Below are 14,372 nucleotides of genomic sequence, written 5' to 3'. Positions count from 1 at the left end.
CCAACTGCACATCCGTAATTTGCCCGATTCCTCTAAATAAGGAATAAAAACATTCTTATTAGTCAATGGGCTATGCTTGTTTTCTGATAGGCGTCAGTCCATTAAACCTACTGTGTAGGTATATAGAGACTGGCTTGAACGTTTGAAGTTCCATTTGCTTTAGATTTCTTTGTCTGCAGCTTCGAAAATATTATTTTCAACTGTACAACTGCTCTCTTGAAAATATTATTTTCAAGAGAGCAGTTGTACAGCTGTGTTCTTTACGAAATCCTGACTGGTTGATTGGTAAAATGTTAAAGGAATTCAAATAGCATTTGATTTGAAAACTCATTATTTTTTCCAATACTTTTGAAAAAGTACGTAGCAGGCTTATGGGGCGCAGATCGTTAAGAGTATTTGGATTAGGTGTTTAAGGAAGAGCCAGTATTTCAGAAATCTTTCACATTTCAGGACATATATTATTTTGCAAACATGAATTCATTACCTATATAAGAGAGATATGGTAGTATTATAGGACAGCAAAGAAGTAGCATATCTATATTAATTTCATCTGAACCTATGGCTCTTTTTTTCATGTCTGAAATACATTTCGCACTAGTATTTCTAAAATGCCACAACTCAAAAATCGGTATATTTGAGTTGAGACTATGAAAAAATTGGTAAATATTTCTGTATCAAGTTGTATTAACTGTATCAAGTTGTATTAACATCCAAACTGTATCAACTTGATATAGTTCAGATGATACTGTATCAACTTGATACAGTTTATATGATCGATAAAGAAATATTTATCGACTTTTTTCATATTGATTTTTGAGTTGTATCCCTTTAGAAATACTAGTGCGATTTGTTAACAATATTTTCTGTTATCGTTAAAAATGTTTTGTTCGAGTATAAGAACAGCTGATACAAAATGATACTCTGCATTTTCAATCTCTCGAGATCCATACCACATGGAAAAATATGTAGGGTCATCGCTGGTTGGTCACACAAAGAAATTCAATAAGTAGGAGATTGTATAAGAAGTGAATCAAGTAAGTTGAATTAATTTCACAGTACTGAGTTCAAACTTACCGATCTGTAAAATTTGAACAACTAGCGCGATAAACTGAGAAAATAAGCACTATTCTGAACTCATACAAGTACTGAGAGTAGCACCAGCAATAACATGGCATATGTCTCTTTCCTGATGTGGAGCTGAACCATACAGGATTTCTAACCATTGTCTTAACATACACCAAGCTGGAGTTTGAATCCTTGCCCTTATCGTCGGTAACGAGTCAATAACAAACCGTTATTTTAACACCTCGACACGTGTTTCGATCACCAAGTGATCATCTTCAAGAGGAAGATCAAACTGATCTTCTATGAAGATGTTTTCATTGCGTGGTACCAGTGTAACAGTATTTCGATAAAAACTTCTCCTGTAGATGTATTGGTTTTACTAAATGTTCACAAGGCTACGCAGATCTCCAGATTACTCTGTTGGACTTTTATCTATCTGGATGGTGGATATCGAAAGTCTTGGGGTGCAGCCATCTACTATGGATGACTCATGTGGAGAATTTAATGGTTAGGTCTAAAGTGAGTTGGTCTACTCGTCCCTCCACCGCAACCCGCAAGGTTTATTGTACGATTTATTGGTGCTCAGTTCGAATATTTGATAGTTTTTTTGTTTAGTTCGAATTCCACTTCGATATTGAATATAAACAACTAAAAAAAAATTGTATGTCATATCTTATCGTTGTAATGTAGACGTTTCGGAGTTAGACACAGAATTGAAAGACTTACTATTTGAAACTTCGTGGGAGGTGGCTGAGTAGGCGGTTGATTCACACGTAGAAATATGTTCTTATGAAAACTGAAGTTGAGGTGTTTCACAAACTTTTTACAGTCTCAATATCTGATAACTTATTCAGTGTGGATCCTTTTAGCTGATATGTACTGTGTGTTAATTTCCTTCAAGCAGAATATGCTCCCTTTGGAAAATGTTATGTGGAGTAAATTAATCCTCCAATACTGTAAGATTTATATTTTATGTCTTATCTTATCCATTATCTTATATAGATAATTAATCAAGACTACTTGTTTGTATTGTTGACATCGTTTGTTACACCTATTAAATATTCAGCTTCTGCGTTTAATTGCTTTTTTTTGAGCATATCAGTTCGTATCGAAATGGGACCATTTATTGCCATTATTACTTTCTATTTCCATAAATGAAAAAAACCCCATATGATATTCGATAATTGAAAAAAAATTAAAAAAATTAAATTATGAAATTTAATTAAATTTTGTGGTTAAATTTGGCGTTGGATATTTAAATACTTTTTTTTTTTTTTAAATGTTGTATCTATTGTTGTTTTTTGAAAATGAATTGTTGAAGTTGGTGAATTGGTTTGAGTAAACATTTTTTAATATTCTTCTGTATCTGTTGATTTTTTTCCTTCATATCGTGACTATACCGATAACAAATTCCGTTTCAGTAGAGCCCGAAATCCAAGTTAGTAGATGGAGATGGAGTTTTCTTATTTAACTGTTCCCTGAAGATGATCACAATGTAGTTCGAAATGTCGACAAAGTTGGAGAGTTTTTCTACGATTTGATGATTCCGTAACTGAACTAATATTAATGTTGATTTGAAGTTGATTTTTACGTAGAAATGTGTACTCCGAGAAAGATACTTTTTTCAGTTTCAGTATCGAATGAACTATTCAGGGTGGCTCTTTAAAAGAAACGCACTCTTATCAACATACAGATGAGGAACCTAAAACTGAAAAGGCAGATATGGATTCGTTATAATACAGGGTGTAACTGAATAAGTGTGAAACATTTGAAGAGGTAAACAGAGAGACTCCAGGAATATTGGAAATATCGGAAATATCGGCTATCGGAAATAATTTTCAAATGGTAAACAAATAATAAGACAAAAAGTTACATTGGAAATAAATTTTAGGGGTTGCGTTTTCCACCCCTTACAACCATGGAGTAAACTAAATAAATTACTGGCTAAGTGTCTTTTTGGTAGTACAAAACGTCAGGTTAATTTCAATATTGTAACTTTTTTAGTGCTTGTGAAAAACATTGTTATACAAATTTTATGTGCCCCCTTCAAGGGCTGTATCTTAACAAGGGATTCTCCAACGAAATTTCTTTATAAGAAAGATCCTATATTTTTTTCGATGAGGAATCACCTCCTCAAATGTTTTACACTTATTTATTTACACCCTGTATAGTTTGCGAATATATGCTGAGCTGTTTGCATTTTTTATTTCGACCTGTCAAAAATAGTTTTAACAAATTCATCATCAGCTTTTAGACTATTATTTCCTCCGATTAATTCGAACCATTTCACAGATAGAACCTTGTCCATGCGGATAATTGAAATGAACATCACACTTTCACTGTTGGCACTGCTGTTTTACTCAGCATATGCTTATTTGGATCCGAAGGTAAGTTATTACGATTGCCTTGAGTTTATATATATGATGTGTTGTTTTTTCGGGTGTTCATCCGTTGTGTACTATTCGATAGTCGACGTTTCGCCATCATCTCAGATGGCATTATCAAGACGAGTTACTGCTTCGCTTCGAGAGGTGTAAGCAGTAACTCGTCTTCATAATGCCATCTGAGATGATGGCGAAACGTCGACTATCGAATAGTACACAACGGATGAACACCCGAAAAACAACACATCATATTCTACCATCCGTGAAAACCTAAATTGTAATATATATATATATATATATATATATATATATATATATATATATATATATATATATATATATATATATATATATATATATATAAAACACAGATTTCAAGCTTGCGATAATCTTCATTATCATCATCAGGGATACTACAAGGATAAAAGACAGTCATATTTATAAAATAAGTCAAAAACAACTCACAGTGTATGTGAGGTTATATGACAGGTTGAATGAAATATGGACGTCAGTAATCTTTTTGTTCATCAGGACTTTGGAGAGGAATTAACCAAAGCTGCTACTGAGGGGCATGACATTTGCACAGATATCACTGGTGCAACTGATGACATGATAAAACAGGTCCGCAGCGGTAATTTTATCGAAGACGAAAAAATGAAGGTGAGTGGGTATATTTCAAGGTTTCTATCTGTATTTCATATGAAATGTTTGACGAAAACAGCTAAAATTGCAAAAAACATGACAAAAACCAACCATGTTTTGAAAAATTTCAACAATTTGTATCTCGAAAACCAATGATTTCTCAATAAACTTTTTGTAGGAGAAAGTTAGTTGTTCATCTTAACAAGATTCACCACATACTTATTTTTTATTATGGTTTCAGCAACCTCATCAAGGGAGCTAAGTAATATGCATCAATATAGAAAATTGTGAATATCTCGAAAACGATTACCTCCAGCGTTGTTAAGGAAGTGTATCTTTTTTACTTGGAAGAAGGGTGGGAATAAGTTTTGTTCATGAAAATGACATAGTACGCAGTGTCCTCTAGATGTTACATGAACATTATTACAAAAGTATGATTTGACTCATCGAAAAAACCCCGGGTTCTAAATTCCGTGAAAATAACTTCATTTTTTGCAGAAGTCATTATTAAAAAACGACCAAAATGTTCTATTTCAAAACCCTATATATCCATAATGAAGCATTCATTTTATTTTTTCTTATTATGCTATGTACTGGACCTACCACAAATAGATTAATACTCTGTAATGTGGCTGAATGAATAAATACATTGAATGAATATGAATAAATAAATACATTTATGGTTGCTTGAAGAAGTTCAATGTACTCTTCTATACTTCTAAACAGGTGTAACAGAAGTACGTTGAAATAATTAAGTGACTATAGATGCTTCATTTCGGAGATACAGTGTGTTGAAATGGCAGCTTTATGCTGCAGAGGAAAACTGAGAATGTAGTTCGTTCTTCTGTTGATGTCGAAGCTTGGTTTTGTACCTCACCATTTGGGTAGGCCTTATTTATCATTCGCGCTTCAAGTTCTTCGTCGATCCCATATAGAGTGTCTTCACAATGGAATCAATCATACCATGTGATGGTGAACCTTGGAGATTCTTTGATCCTTGGTCATACGTTGATTTGTTTCCTGATTCAAACTATATAATCACTTCATTTACTCGAAAATAAAAACAAATATCAATTTTCTATTTTTGAAAGTTGAAAAGTGTCAACCGACTTCACGTGATAAACTTTGGTATTACACCAAATTCGACAATTTTGTTTGTTCACGTACCAGTTCATCCAGAAATGGACCTCTTCGCTGAAGATGATTTTTCTATGGAGATTAGGGTCAGGTACCAACTGCTCTAGAATCCATTCAGCTACCACAAGTCGTCTATGGTCGTTTACCTTCAGTTCCTGAATCAGTTGAATTTTAAAAGCGTACCGGTCAAAGTTACGACCCAAAATTCGCCAAGTTATGGTATCTAAAAGGCCGACTTCATATAAGCGACGCACAATCGACTATCTCGGATTTTCCTGCACACTCTCGCATCTTGATCTTACGTTTTGTCGAAGTTGGGTGTTGAAAGATGGTTTACTGAATCAGTGGGCTCAAATTTGTTCACCGTATTCCAGATAGTTCTCTTGGTAGGACGATTATGGTGACCGTTAAAGGGGCGTAGCGCGCTGTACGTTGTCCAAACGGAACACCGATTTTGGTAAAAATAATTTTATTATTTGCAGGTGTTGTTGAACGCCATATCCATCCATGTTGACTCGGCAAAATACTGAATGAATGACAACTAATTTGGCAGATGTACCTTCAACAAGATCCTTGTTGGAAGACTCATTAGAAAGTATCACATTCGATGTGTTTATAATCATAAAGTTGAAACAACACCAATAGAAATGAACTCATCAAACTGACGCAAACACAACCCACTGTATTTTTATAGTTCCAGCTAACATTGGTTAACTAACATTCGTTTAATTTGATGTTCATCGAAATGGTAGCTGCTGATTCCAAAACAAGCTTTGCTCCTAATCACCAGAACTGCAACAATCGTCTTGACGTTTCTACTATATCTACTGAAGAGGCCAACTTGCTTGATGAAATGTCCGTTAAAAAATGGTATATCTGGTGTTTTGGAGCAGTGCTTTTTTGCATTCATTCTATGCCAGAGATTCCAGTTATACTTCCACAATTGATGATTTTCTAATGTTTCAGAGGTACGTGCTGTGTCTGTGGCGAGCTTCCAGATTTGTGAGTATCAGCTTGAATGATGTATATATAGTAAGCTAGACCATCTATGGAATTAATACATACGTTACTACTAATTATTATAATAATTCATATGATGTCTCATGAATTTCCAAATTTTTCAAATAACCCGATGAAGAATTCAAAACAAACACTGCTGTCAAACACCTAAACTGTTATATTATTTTCGACACGCGTTCAACCTACCAAGTTAGCGTCATACGTTCAGGAATTATACGTTACATAGTCCGGTCAATTTAGACATTCGAAGCCACCTAAATTCCCACCAAGCTGAAAATCAGATATGATTGAAAATTGAGTTTGGAAGTTTCCATCTTTCTCTTGTATGGAAAAAATTTTATTCAAGGTCAAAAGTCAAAAAAAAAAGGAATTTTTCACGATTTTCAGCAAAACGGTGAGTTTTATAATAAAAATATGTTCGACAAAAATTGTACTTCATAAAATCATCTACAAAAAATGTATTATTACTTTGTTTCCTACGAGCCACCGTTTTTGAGATATAACGATTCAAAAAGTTGTAATCGTCATAATATGCACACGTTTCCACGCCACCTATGAGGTAGTTATAGCGCTTTTTTTTAACGTAATTTCCCCAGTGGACCTAATCTACGCTTCAGTTGTGATCCTGTTGAAAAGATAAAAGTAATTCGAGTTGAAAAGGAAGTGAAATTTAATCGTCCGAGTCGTAACTTTCAAATTATTTTTCTGGTTCTTCTTCTTGTTCGACTTGTTCTTCTCTTGTTGTTCTTTTTCATCTTAATGTAAACTGCGTTTATAGCGATGTATAGCATTTCGCCTCGTTGGAATCAAACGGATCCTCCACTGTTGGTGATTCAATATTAGAGCACGACCGGACTTGACAATGTGTACATGCCAGAGACTGGTTCTAATGAATTGTTGACCAACTTCCAACCTCCAGTCTATAGGATCTAGCTGATTACTAAGCCACACTTGAACTTGGTAATATACCCAAAAAAGATGTTGATGAGCAGCAACTGAGGTTGGAGGAAGACGAGGTAATTGTACTTGTTTTTAACTTTTGGTATTTTTAACGAAACATGCATATCTATACTTATGTAAGCAGGTAGTTTTTTTTAGGAGCTTCGTACATAGAAAGAAGAAAGCGAATGCTGTTAGTGATAATTTATTGTCGAGTTGAATTACTATTTTTGAAAACTTCAGCACATTGTACTGAATTTTGTTTTTCAAACATTTTGATGGTATTCTACCCCTCCTGTAAAAGGCAGATGTTTTCTACCCCTCCTGTAAAATGCAGATGTATCACAGCCAGTTATTGCGTGTCAAAATAGTACATGATTTTTACACTTTGCAACAGTAGATAAACTTTTTGATGAATATATTTCCGATTGATGTTGAGCTCTTCCTCGTTTTAAGAAGAAAATAGTTTTTTTCAGTTGGAGTTCGAGCAGTGAGTAATACGAGTAAGTCTACATCTTCACCAACAACAATAGTTGTATTTGTCAAATGAATTACTCTATTGCTGTTACAATTATCAATACATCAGCATCATTATTAGCTTGTTTAACCAATATATTTTCAGCAGTAAATTTTTCTTTCAACATTGAAATGAACCAAGACTTGTTGTGAGTATTTGTAAGAAATTTTTGTTGACTGGTTGGAACTGTCATATTTTCATCAAATAAAATATCAATTGATGTAGACGTTACTAAAGTTCGACGACGATGTTCTGCAGCTTTGGTATTTCTCGTGCAATATATATTAAATTATATATTTATATATTATATATATATACAGTGTGACCCATTCTTAATGGAAACCCCCCCTGAAATTTGAAGTTGTAAATCGATTTAATTTTTTTAATGTCAAGTACTAAAAGGTCTACTTCGGGACAAAATTTGAAATGTTTATTAAAGTTTCAGGGCATACTACGACATTTTTTCTTAGTCGAAAATCGGGATTTTTTTATTAGCGATTTTTTTATTGAAAAAATCACTACGCCACTGGATTTAGAGTGCCTCTAAACAGCTGTGACCAAAATTTCATGAAAAAATATTCATTATTAACAAAGTTATGACAACTCAAAAATTCGAAAACTCGCACAGCTAACAGTCACAATATATCATTTTTTTATGATTTCAACAATAAAGTGCCGCCAGATGGAAAAAACAAATAGCGTGAATATTTTTAAATGAAAATAACGGAATTACATTCACACAATTCATCTAACAATGAACCAAAAAAATTTCAATAAACGTAACTAATAACTAACTATTGAAATGTTTCGATTCAGTGCAACAATTATTTCTAACTCATATTCTAGTAGCCTCTACTAATCCACCACGTATTTCGATACATGTGTCGTAGCGCTTACGAATGTTTCTGATTACGTTCCTTACTTCTTGAGGGCTAATATCTGCACATACCTGTCGAATTCTTGCACAAAGTTCATTTCTATCTCTTGAGTGGTTTTTGTAAACCTTTTGTGTGAAAAGTCCCCAGAGAAAAAAGTCCAAAACTGTGAGGTCTGGAGATCTGGGTGGCCACTCTATAAACGGACTACCACGGCCTATCTATCAGTTTGGAAAATGTTCGTTAAGCCATTGCCTCACAGCTCTGGCATAATGAACTGAACACCCATCTAACTTGACAATTGAATTTGATCGTTCATTGATTGGCAGCTCGTGAATAGCATCCCAAAACTCTGTGTTTAAAAATTCTAGAAACCTCTGCGCATTAATGTTTTCCTCAAAAAAGAAAGGACCAATAATTCGTTCGTTCAATATCCCACACCAAACGTTGATTTTTTGGGAATACTGGCTTTTACAGTTTATTACCCAGTTTGGATTATCCGCTGCCAATAGCGACAATTCTGTGATGACACTTCTCCATTTGTAGTGAAAGTGGCTTCGTCGGTATATAAAATATTTTTTAGGAAATTTCTATTGTTTAAATATTCCCCTTATGCCCATAAACAATATTCCAGGCGTCTTGCTTCGTCTTCTTCTTGAAGTGTGTGTAAAAATTTTGGCTTGAAAGGTTTAATATTCTTCGCCTTGAGACATCTCCGAAAAGTTTCTCGTAGAAAATTCAAATCTAAAGTAGCATTCCTTATACTGGCATTAGGATTATTTCCGAAATAATCTAAAATGATTTGATCATTCCTGTTTCGTCTTTGTACAAGATTACTTTTTAACATCATTTTTGATACTGCACCAGTTTCATTAAATATTTCATTTATTTTATTTACCGTACCGCAGCTAATACGAGGAAGATCTGGATGTCTCTCATTAAATACTCTACAAACCTCTTTAGCACTTCTAACGTCATCTCCCGAAAGGCGTACAATTTCAATTTTCTCTCTTACGCTCAATCTTGCAGCCATGACACAAAATAATTCGAAGAACTGTAAGGTGAATAATGTTGACAATAGTACACTTAAATCTTTCACAAGTGTCAAACTGTAATATCATTTCCATGGCAACTAAGATTTAAATTGAAATATTAGGTCTTAGTTTTAGTTAATTTGCGTGAAAACTTGAATGTAATTCCGTTATTTTCATTAAAAATATTTACGCTATTTGTTTTTTTTTTTCATCTGGCGGTACTTTATTATTGAAATCATGAAAAAAAATATTCTCATGGCTATATCTGTTGATATAGGGGTGTTTTTTGTGACTGAGCTGTGTGAGTTTTCGAATTTTTGAGTTGTCATAACTTTGTTAATAATGAAAATTTTTTCATAAAATTTTGGTCACAGCTGTTTAGAGGCACTCTAAATCCAGTGGCGTAGTGATTTTTTCAATAAAAAAATCGCTAATAAAATATCCCGATTTTCGACTAAGAAAAAATATCGTAGTATGCCCTGAAACTTTAATAAACATTTCAAATTTCGTCCCAAGGTAGACCTTTCAATACTTGACATTTCAAAAAAAAATTATTAAAATCGGTTCACAACTTCAAATTTTAGGGTCCTAAATATTTTCCTATTGGTCCTAGGGACCAATAGGAAAATATTCAAACATATATTATAACTATAGAGATGAATATACGTGGCGTACTCATGCATATTATGACGATTACAACTTTTTGAATCGTTATATCTCAAAAACCGTGACTCGTAGGAAAAAAGTTATGGAAACATTTTTTGTAAATAATTTCATGATCTACAATTTTTTCCAAAAGTATTTTCATGATTCAACTCGTCGTTTTGCGAAAAACTCATTTTTTTGACCTTTGTCTTTGAATAACATTTATTCATACAGGAGAAAAATGGAAAACTTTCAAATTTTATTTTTAATCATATTTTAAACAATTTTACTGATTTTCATCTTGGTGGGAAATCAGGTAGCTTTACTCTTATTTTCTGGTCTAATTTGATCGTACTATACATTTCAGATGCGATTCAGCAAACAACGCTGCTTGTTTGAAAAGAAAGGAAGTGAACTGGGGCTCACGAAATATTTTCGAAAAATATCATTTTATACCAAAGAACTGAATAAAAAATGGAATCAAGCAAATTAAGAGTCCCAATCTCTCTTTGTTTCAATCATCTTGTTATTTTTTGGCACGATTTAAATTGTTTTAGGCGGATAGAAATTTGAAAATCAATGTTGAAGCCATCCGCCAAGTACTGCCTCATATGATGAAGAAGCATTTTCCTAGTAAGGCAAGAGACTGTATCGTACAAGCCAGAAATTCAGGTAAAATATACTGAGAGTAGATATTTTTCAAAACTAGGTGGCTAAAAATAATTGGTAATAAATTTCTTTTACAGATCTGAAGGAAAATTATGACAAGACCTACGAAGTAATGAAATGCCTATATAATTTGGATCCAGAGGTGAGGCATCATTATTTTTTCAATTTCAATCAGTTGGAATGGATTTATACCTACGAGATAAAGAGACTGCAAATTTATATCTCACAAAGGGATTCCTAAAAGTATCCGGCCCAACAAAGAAAACACAAACATTTTTGGAAAAAATGTATTTATTTTTCAACATAATCTCCTCCATGCAGCTCTATACACTTTTCCCAAAGACGTTGAAAGTTCGATACTGTGAATCATTTACATAAATTAAAAAGTAGGTGGGTCCCGAAATTGAACCTTGAGGGACACCAATATCTATGGGTCTCGATTCTGAAACGAAATTGTCATATATAACATGTTGATATCTAGCACTCACGTATGAGGCAAACCATTTCAGTGCATTACCTCTGATACCAAATCTTTTTATTTTATATAGAACGATGTCATGATTGACACAATCAAAGGCCTTGAAAAAATTTATGAACATCCGTAGTGCTGTAAGCTTTTTGTCGAGTGCTTTCAAGAATTCATTGATGAACTCGACAACTGCTTCAAAAACCATTCCAATACTTGAACATAGAGTTGTTCATATACAGGGAGATTCAAGAGTACTTTGACAAACTTCAGGAGGTGATTCCTCACAATATTCTAATAAGAATTGTCCAAATAAATAAATGTCCGGAGACGCTTCGTTTCCAAGATACAGGATGTTGAACTTTTATTTTTATTTTCGTTTTTTTCAAATAACTTTTGAAATAGTGAACTTAATTAAACGAAACTTGGTAATAGGAGGTTTTTGAGGTGTCGAATTCGAACTAGTTGTTCTTATTGCTCTTACTCGTAGGGGGCGCCACCTACACGTCTTTTTCTTTTTTTAAAGATTCATAACTTTTTTGGGCGTACTTCTAGCACATTTTTCAGTAAAAAAATCGATTCCTCTATCATATCTACGTAAATAAGCTGACCTTGTTACTAGTCGCTGTATAATATTTGGACTTGAAAACTTCAAGTCGATTATTTGATAATCGATGCATGTTGAAACTATTACGAATATTTTGCTTTTTTCACAAGAATGCTTTGGAAATGAATTTGACGTTTTACTCGTTAAAAGAGGTCATTACTGTTGGGTACGTTCCTTTAAGACATCCTTAAGCGAAAAAGTTATTTTTGAATCAAATGTGCATAATCAGTATTTGTTTTAATAAAATCTGCAAGAAATGTCAACATTTTATTTCAGGAAATTTTGAATATGTAGAATAAACTAAAATAAACGAAACTAAATTGTATTCAAATAAATTGTTGGAAGTGTCCACCTTCAGCGAAGATACAGGCAGTCAGTCGTCTAGTCATTGAATCTCGTACCAGCTCAAAAATTATTGGTGTGTTTCTTATTGTTTCACAGGCGTCTACTATTCGGTTTCTTAGATCTTCCCCGTTCACTACTGGAGTCTTATAAACTAGTGACTTCAAATGTCCCCAAAAATAAAAATGTATCGGGTTTAGATCTGGGGACCTTGGTGCCCAGGCCTGGTTAGGTTCTTCTACACCCCTACCGATCCATCGATTTGGATAGACTGTGTTGAGGAATTCCCCGGCTACAACGCTAAAATGGGCCGGAGCCCCATCATGCATAAACCACATGCGGATACGAATCTCTAATGGTACATTCTGAAGTAGTCCCGGCAATTCATTTTCTAAAAAGTGTCTGTAAGTTGCGCCATTCAGTCGGAGCGGAAGAAAGAAAGGACGTACCAAGTAATTATCAATTATTGCCGCCCATACATTTACAGAAAATTGATACTGATAATGCCTTTCACAAACTGCGTGCGGAATTTGGAGAGCCCAAACATGGTTGTTATGAAAGTTTGTGATAGCATTCCATGAGAAGTTTGCCTCGTCCGTGAAGAGTACATATCTTAAATATTGAGGATTTCCAGCCAATTTCCTCAAAAACCATTGACACATAGTAATGCGTTGGGGAAAGTCTCGTGGCAAAAGAGCTTGTACCCTTTGAATATGGTATGGATAAAACTGTTGATCGTGGATAATTCTCCAAACTGTGAACTGAGTAGAATTGACAGCTTCAGCAATTACTCTTGTGCTTGTTTCTGGATTCTCCTCGAGAGCGTTCAAAACAGCTTCTTCCAATTCTGGGGTTCGGACTGCTCGTGGTCTTTCAATAATATCAGCTGCCCTCTTAAAGCTACCTGTTTCTGACAAACGACGGTGGAGACTAGCAAATGTTGGAGCTGAAGGCAGTACTCGATTAGGAAATCGCTCCTGGTAAATACGTCTTGCTTCGCGCATTGCCATCCGCAAGGCCATAAACGAAATGCATATCGTCTAAATGAGCATTATTGTTTAAATAATCCATTTTTTCAAAATAAGAGTTTTCTACTTCTACTTACGGAAACTTCAACAAAACGTCTGTCACAAAATATGTAATTATCAAAACTACTAACAAACGTCAAATTTATTTCCAAAGCATTCTTGTGAAAAATGCAAAATATTCGTAATAACTTCAACATGCATCGATTATCAAATAATCGAGTTGAAGTTTTCAAGTCCAAATATTTAGAAAACGGTTGCTTACAGCGACTAGTAACAAGGGTAGCTTCTTTACGTAGATATAATAGAGGAATCGATTTTTTTACTGGAAAATGTGCTAGAAATACGCCCGAAAATGTTATGAATCTTTAAAAAAGAAAAAGACGTGTAGGTGGCGCCCCCTACGAGTAAGAGCAATAAGAACATCTAGCTCGAATTCGACACCTCAGAAACGTCCTATTACCAAGTTTTGTTTAATTAAGTTCAGTTCAGTATTCAAAAAGTTATTTGAAAAAAACGAAAATAAAACTTCAACATCATGTATCTTGGAAACCAAGCGTTTCCGGACATTTATTTATTTGGACAATTCATATAAGAATATTGTGAGAATCACCTCCTGAAGTTTGTCAAAGTACTTTTGAATCACCCTGTATAATTCTCTATATTTTCTCCATCACCCTATTTATGCAAAGAAATAAATTGCGCTATCTTGAGTTTCAAGGGAAATATTCCTTGTTGAATCGACATATTTATTAGGAAAGTTAGAAGTCCACCGTGTTGAATTGAAAGTAATAAGGATTAAAGTTGAGAATGTTTCCATTTTTCCTCATTGCTACCGAGGAGGTTGCAACTGAATATTTTCATTTTCCAGGGATTCATCATGTTTTAAGAAGAGTCTTGGATGAATGATCAGTCATCGCTACTGTACTATTGGAAATATGTTCATTCTTGAGTACTATATTCAATAAATTTTGAACATGAACTGAAATTGTTTGATTGCTTAGA

General features: G+C 34.0%; 2 protein-coding genes across 4 annotated transcripts in view; one reads left to right on the top strand and one right to left on the bottom strand.

Moving 5' to 3' along the window:
• Positions 1-14,372, bottom strand: part of LOC111508293 (glutamate receptor ionotropic, kainate 2) — a 163,157-nt gene that overhangs the window by 73,907 nt on the left and 74,878 nt on the right. The gene's annotated exons all lie outside the window — the stretch shown is intronic.
• Positions 3,302-14,349, top strand: LOC111508278 (general odorant-binding protein 83a). The gene is made up of 6 exons (XM_074174769.1): positions 3,302-3,452; positions 3,981-4,109; positions 6,195-6,230; positions 10,816-10,930; positions 11,005-11,069; positions 14,239-14,349. The coding sequence occupies exons 1-6, from the start codon at positions 3,372-3,374 to the stop codon at positions 14,254-14,256; spliced, it is 444 nt and encodes a 147-aa protein (XP_074030870.1). The 5' UTR covers positions 3,302-3,371; the 3' UTR covers positions 14,257-14,349.

The sequence above is a fragment of the Leptinotarsa decemlineata genome, unplaced genomic scaffold (assembly GCF_025532065.1).
Source record: "Leptinotarsa decemlineata unplaced genomic scaffold, Ldec_3_MD MMD2_tig00000882_RagTag_RagTag, whole genome shotgun sequence".
Lineage (NCBI taxonomy): Eukaryota > Metazoa > Arthropoda > Insecta > Coleoptera > Chrysomelidae > Leptinotarsa > Leptinotarsa decemlineata.
The sequence above is the reverse complement of the archived record's forward strand: the minus strand, read 5'-3'. Positions and strand labels throughout refer to the sequence as shown.

Coding starts and splice junctions, on each gene's coding strand:
- LOC111508278 (XM_074174769.1), top strand. CDS start 3,372: ATGCGGATAATTGAAATGAACATCACACTTTCACTGTTGGCACTGCTG. Junction 3,453..3,980: donor ATGCTTATTTGGATCCGAAG/GTAAGTTATTAC, acceptor TTTGTTCATCAG/GACTTTGGAGAGGAATTAAC. Junction 10,931..11,004: donor CGTACAAGCCAGAAATTCAG/GTAAAATATACT, acceptor TTTCTTTTACAG/ATCTGAAGGAAAATTATGAC.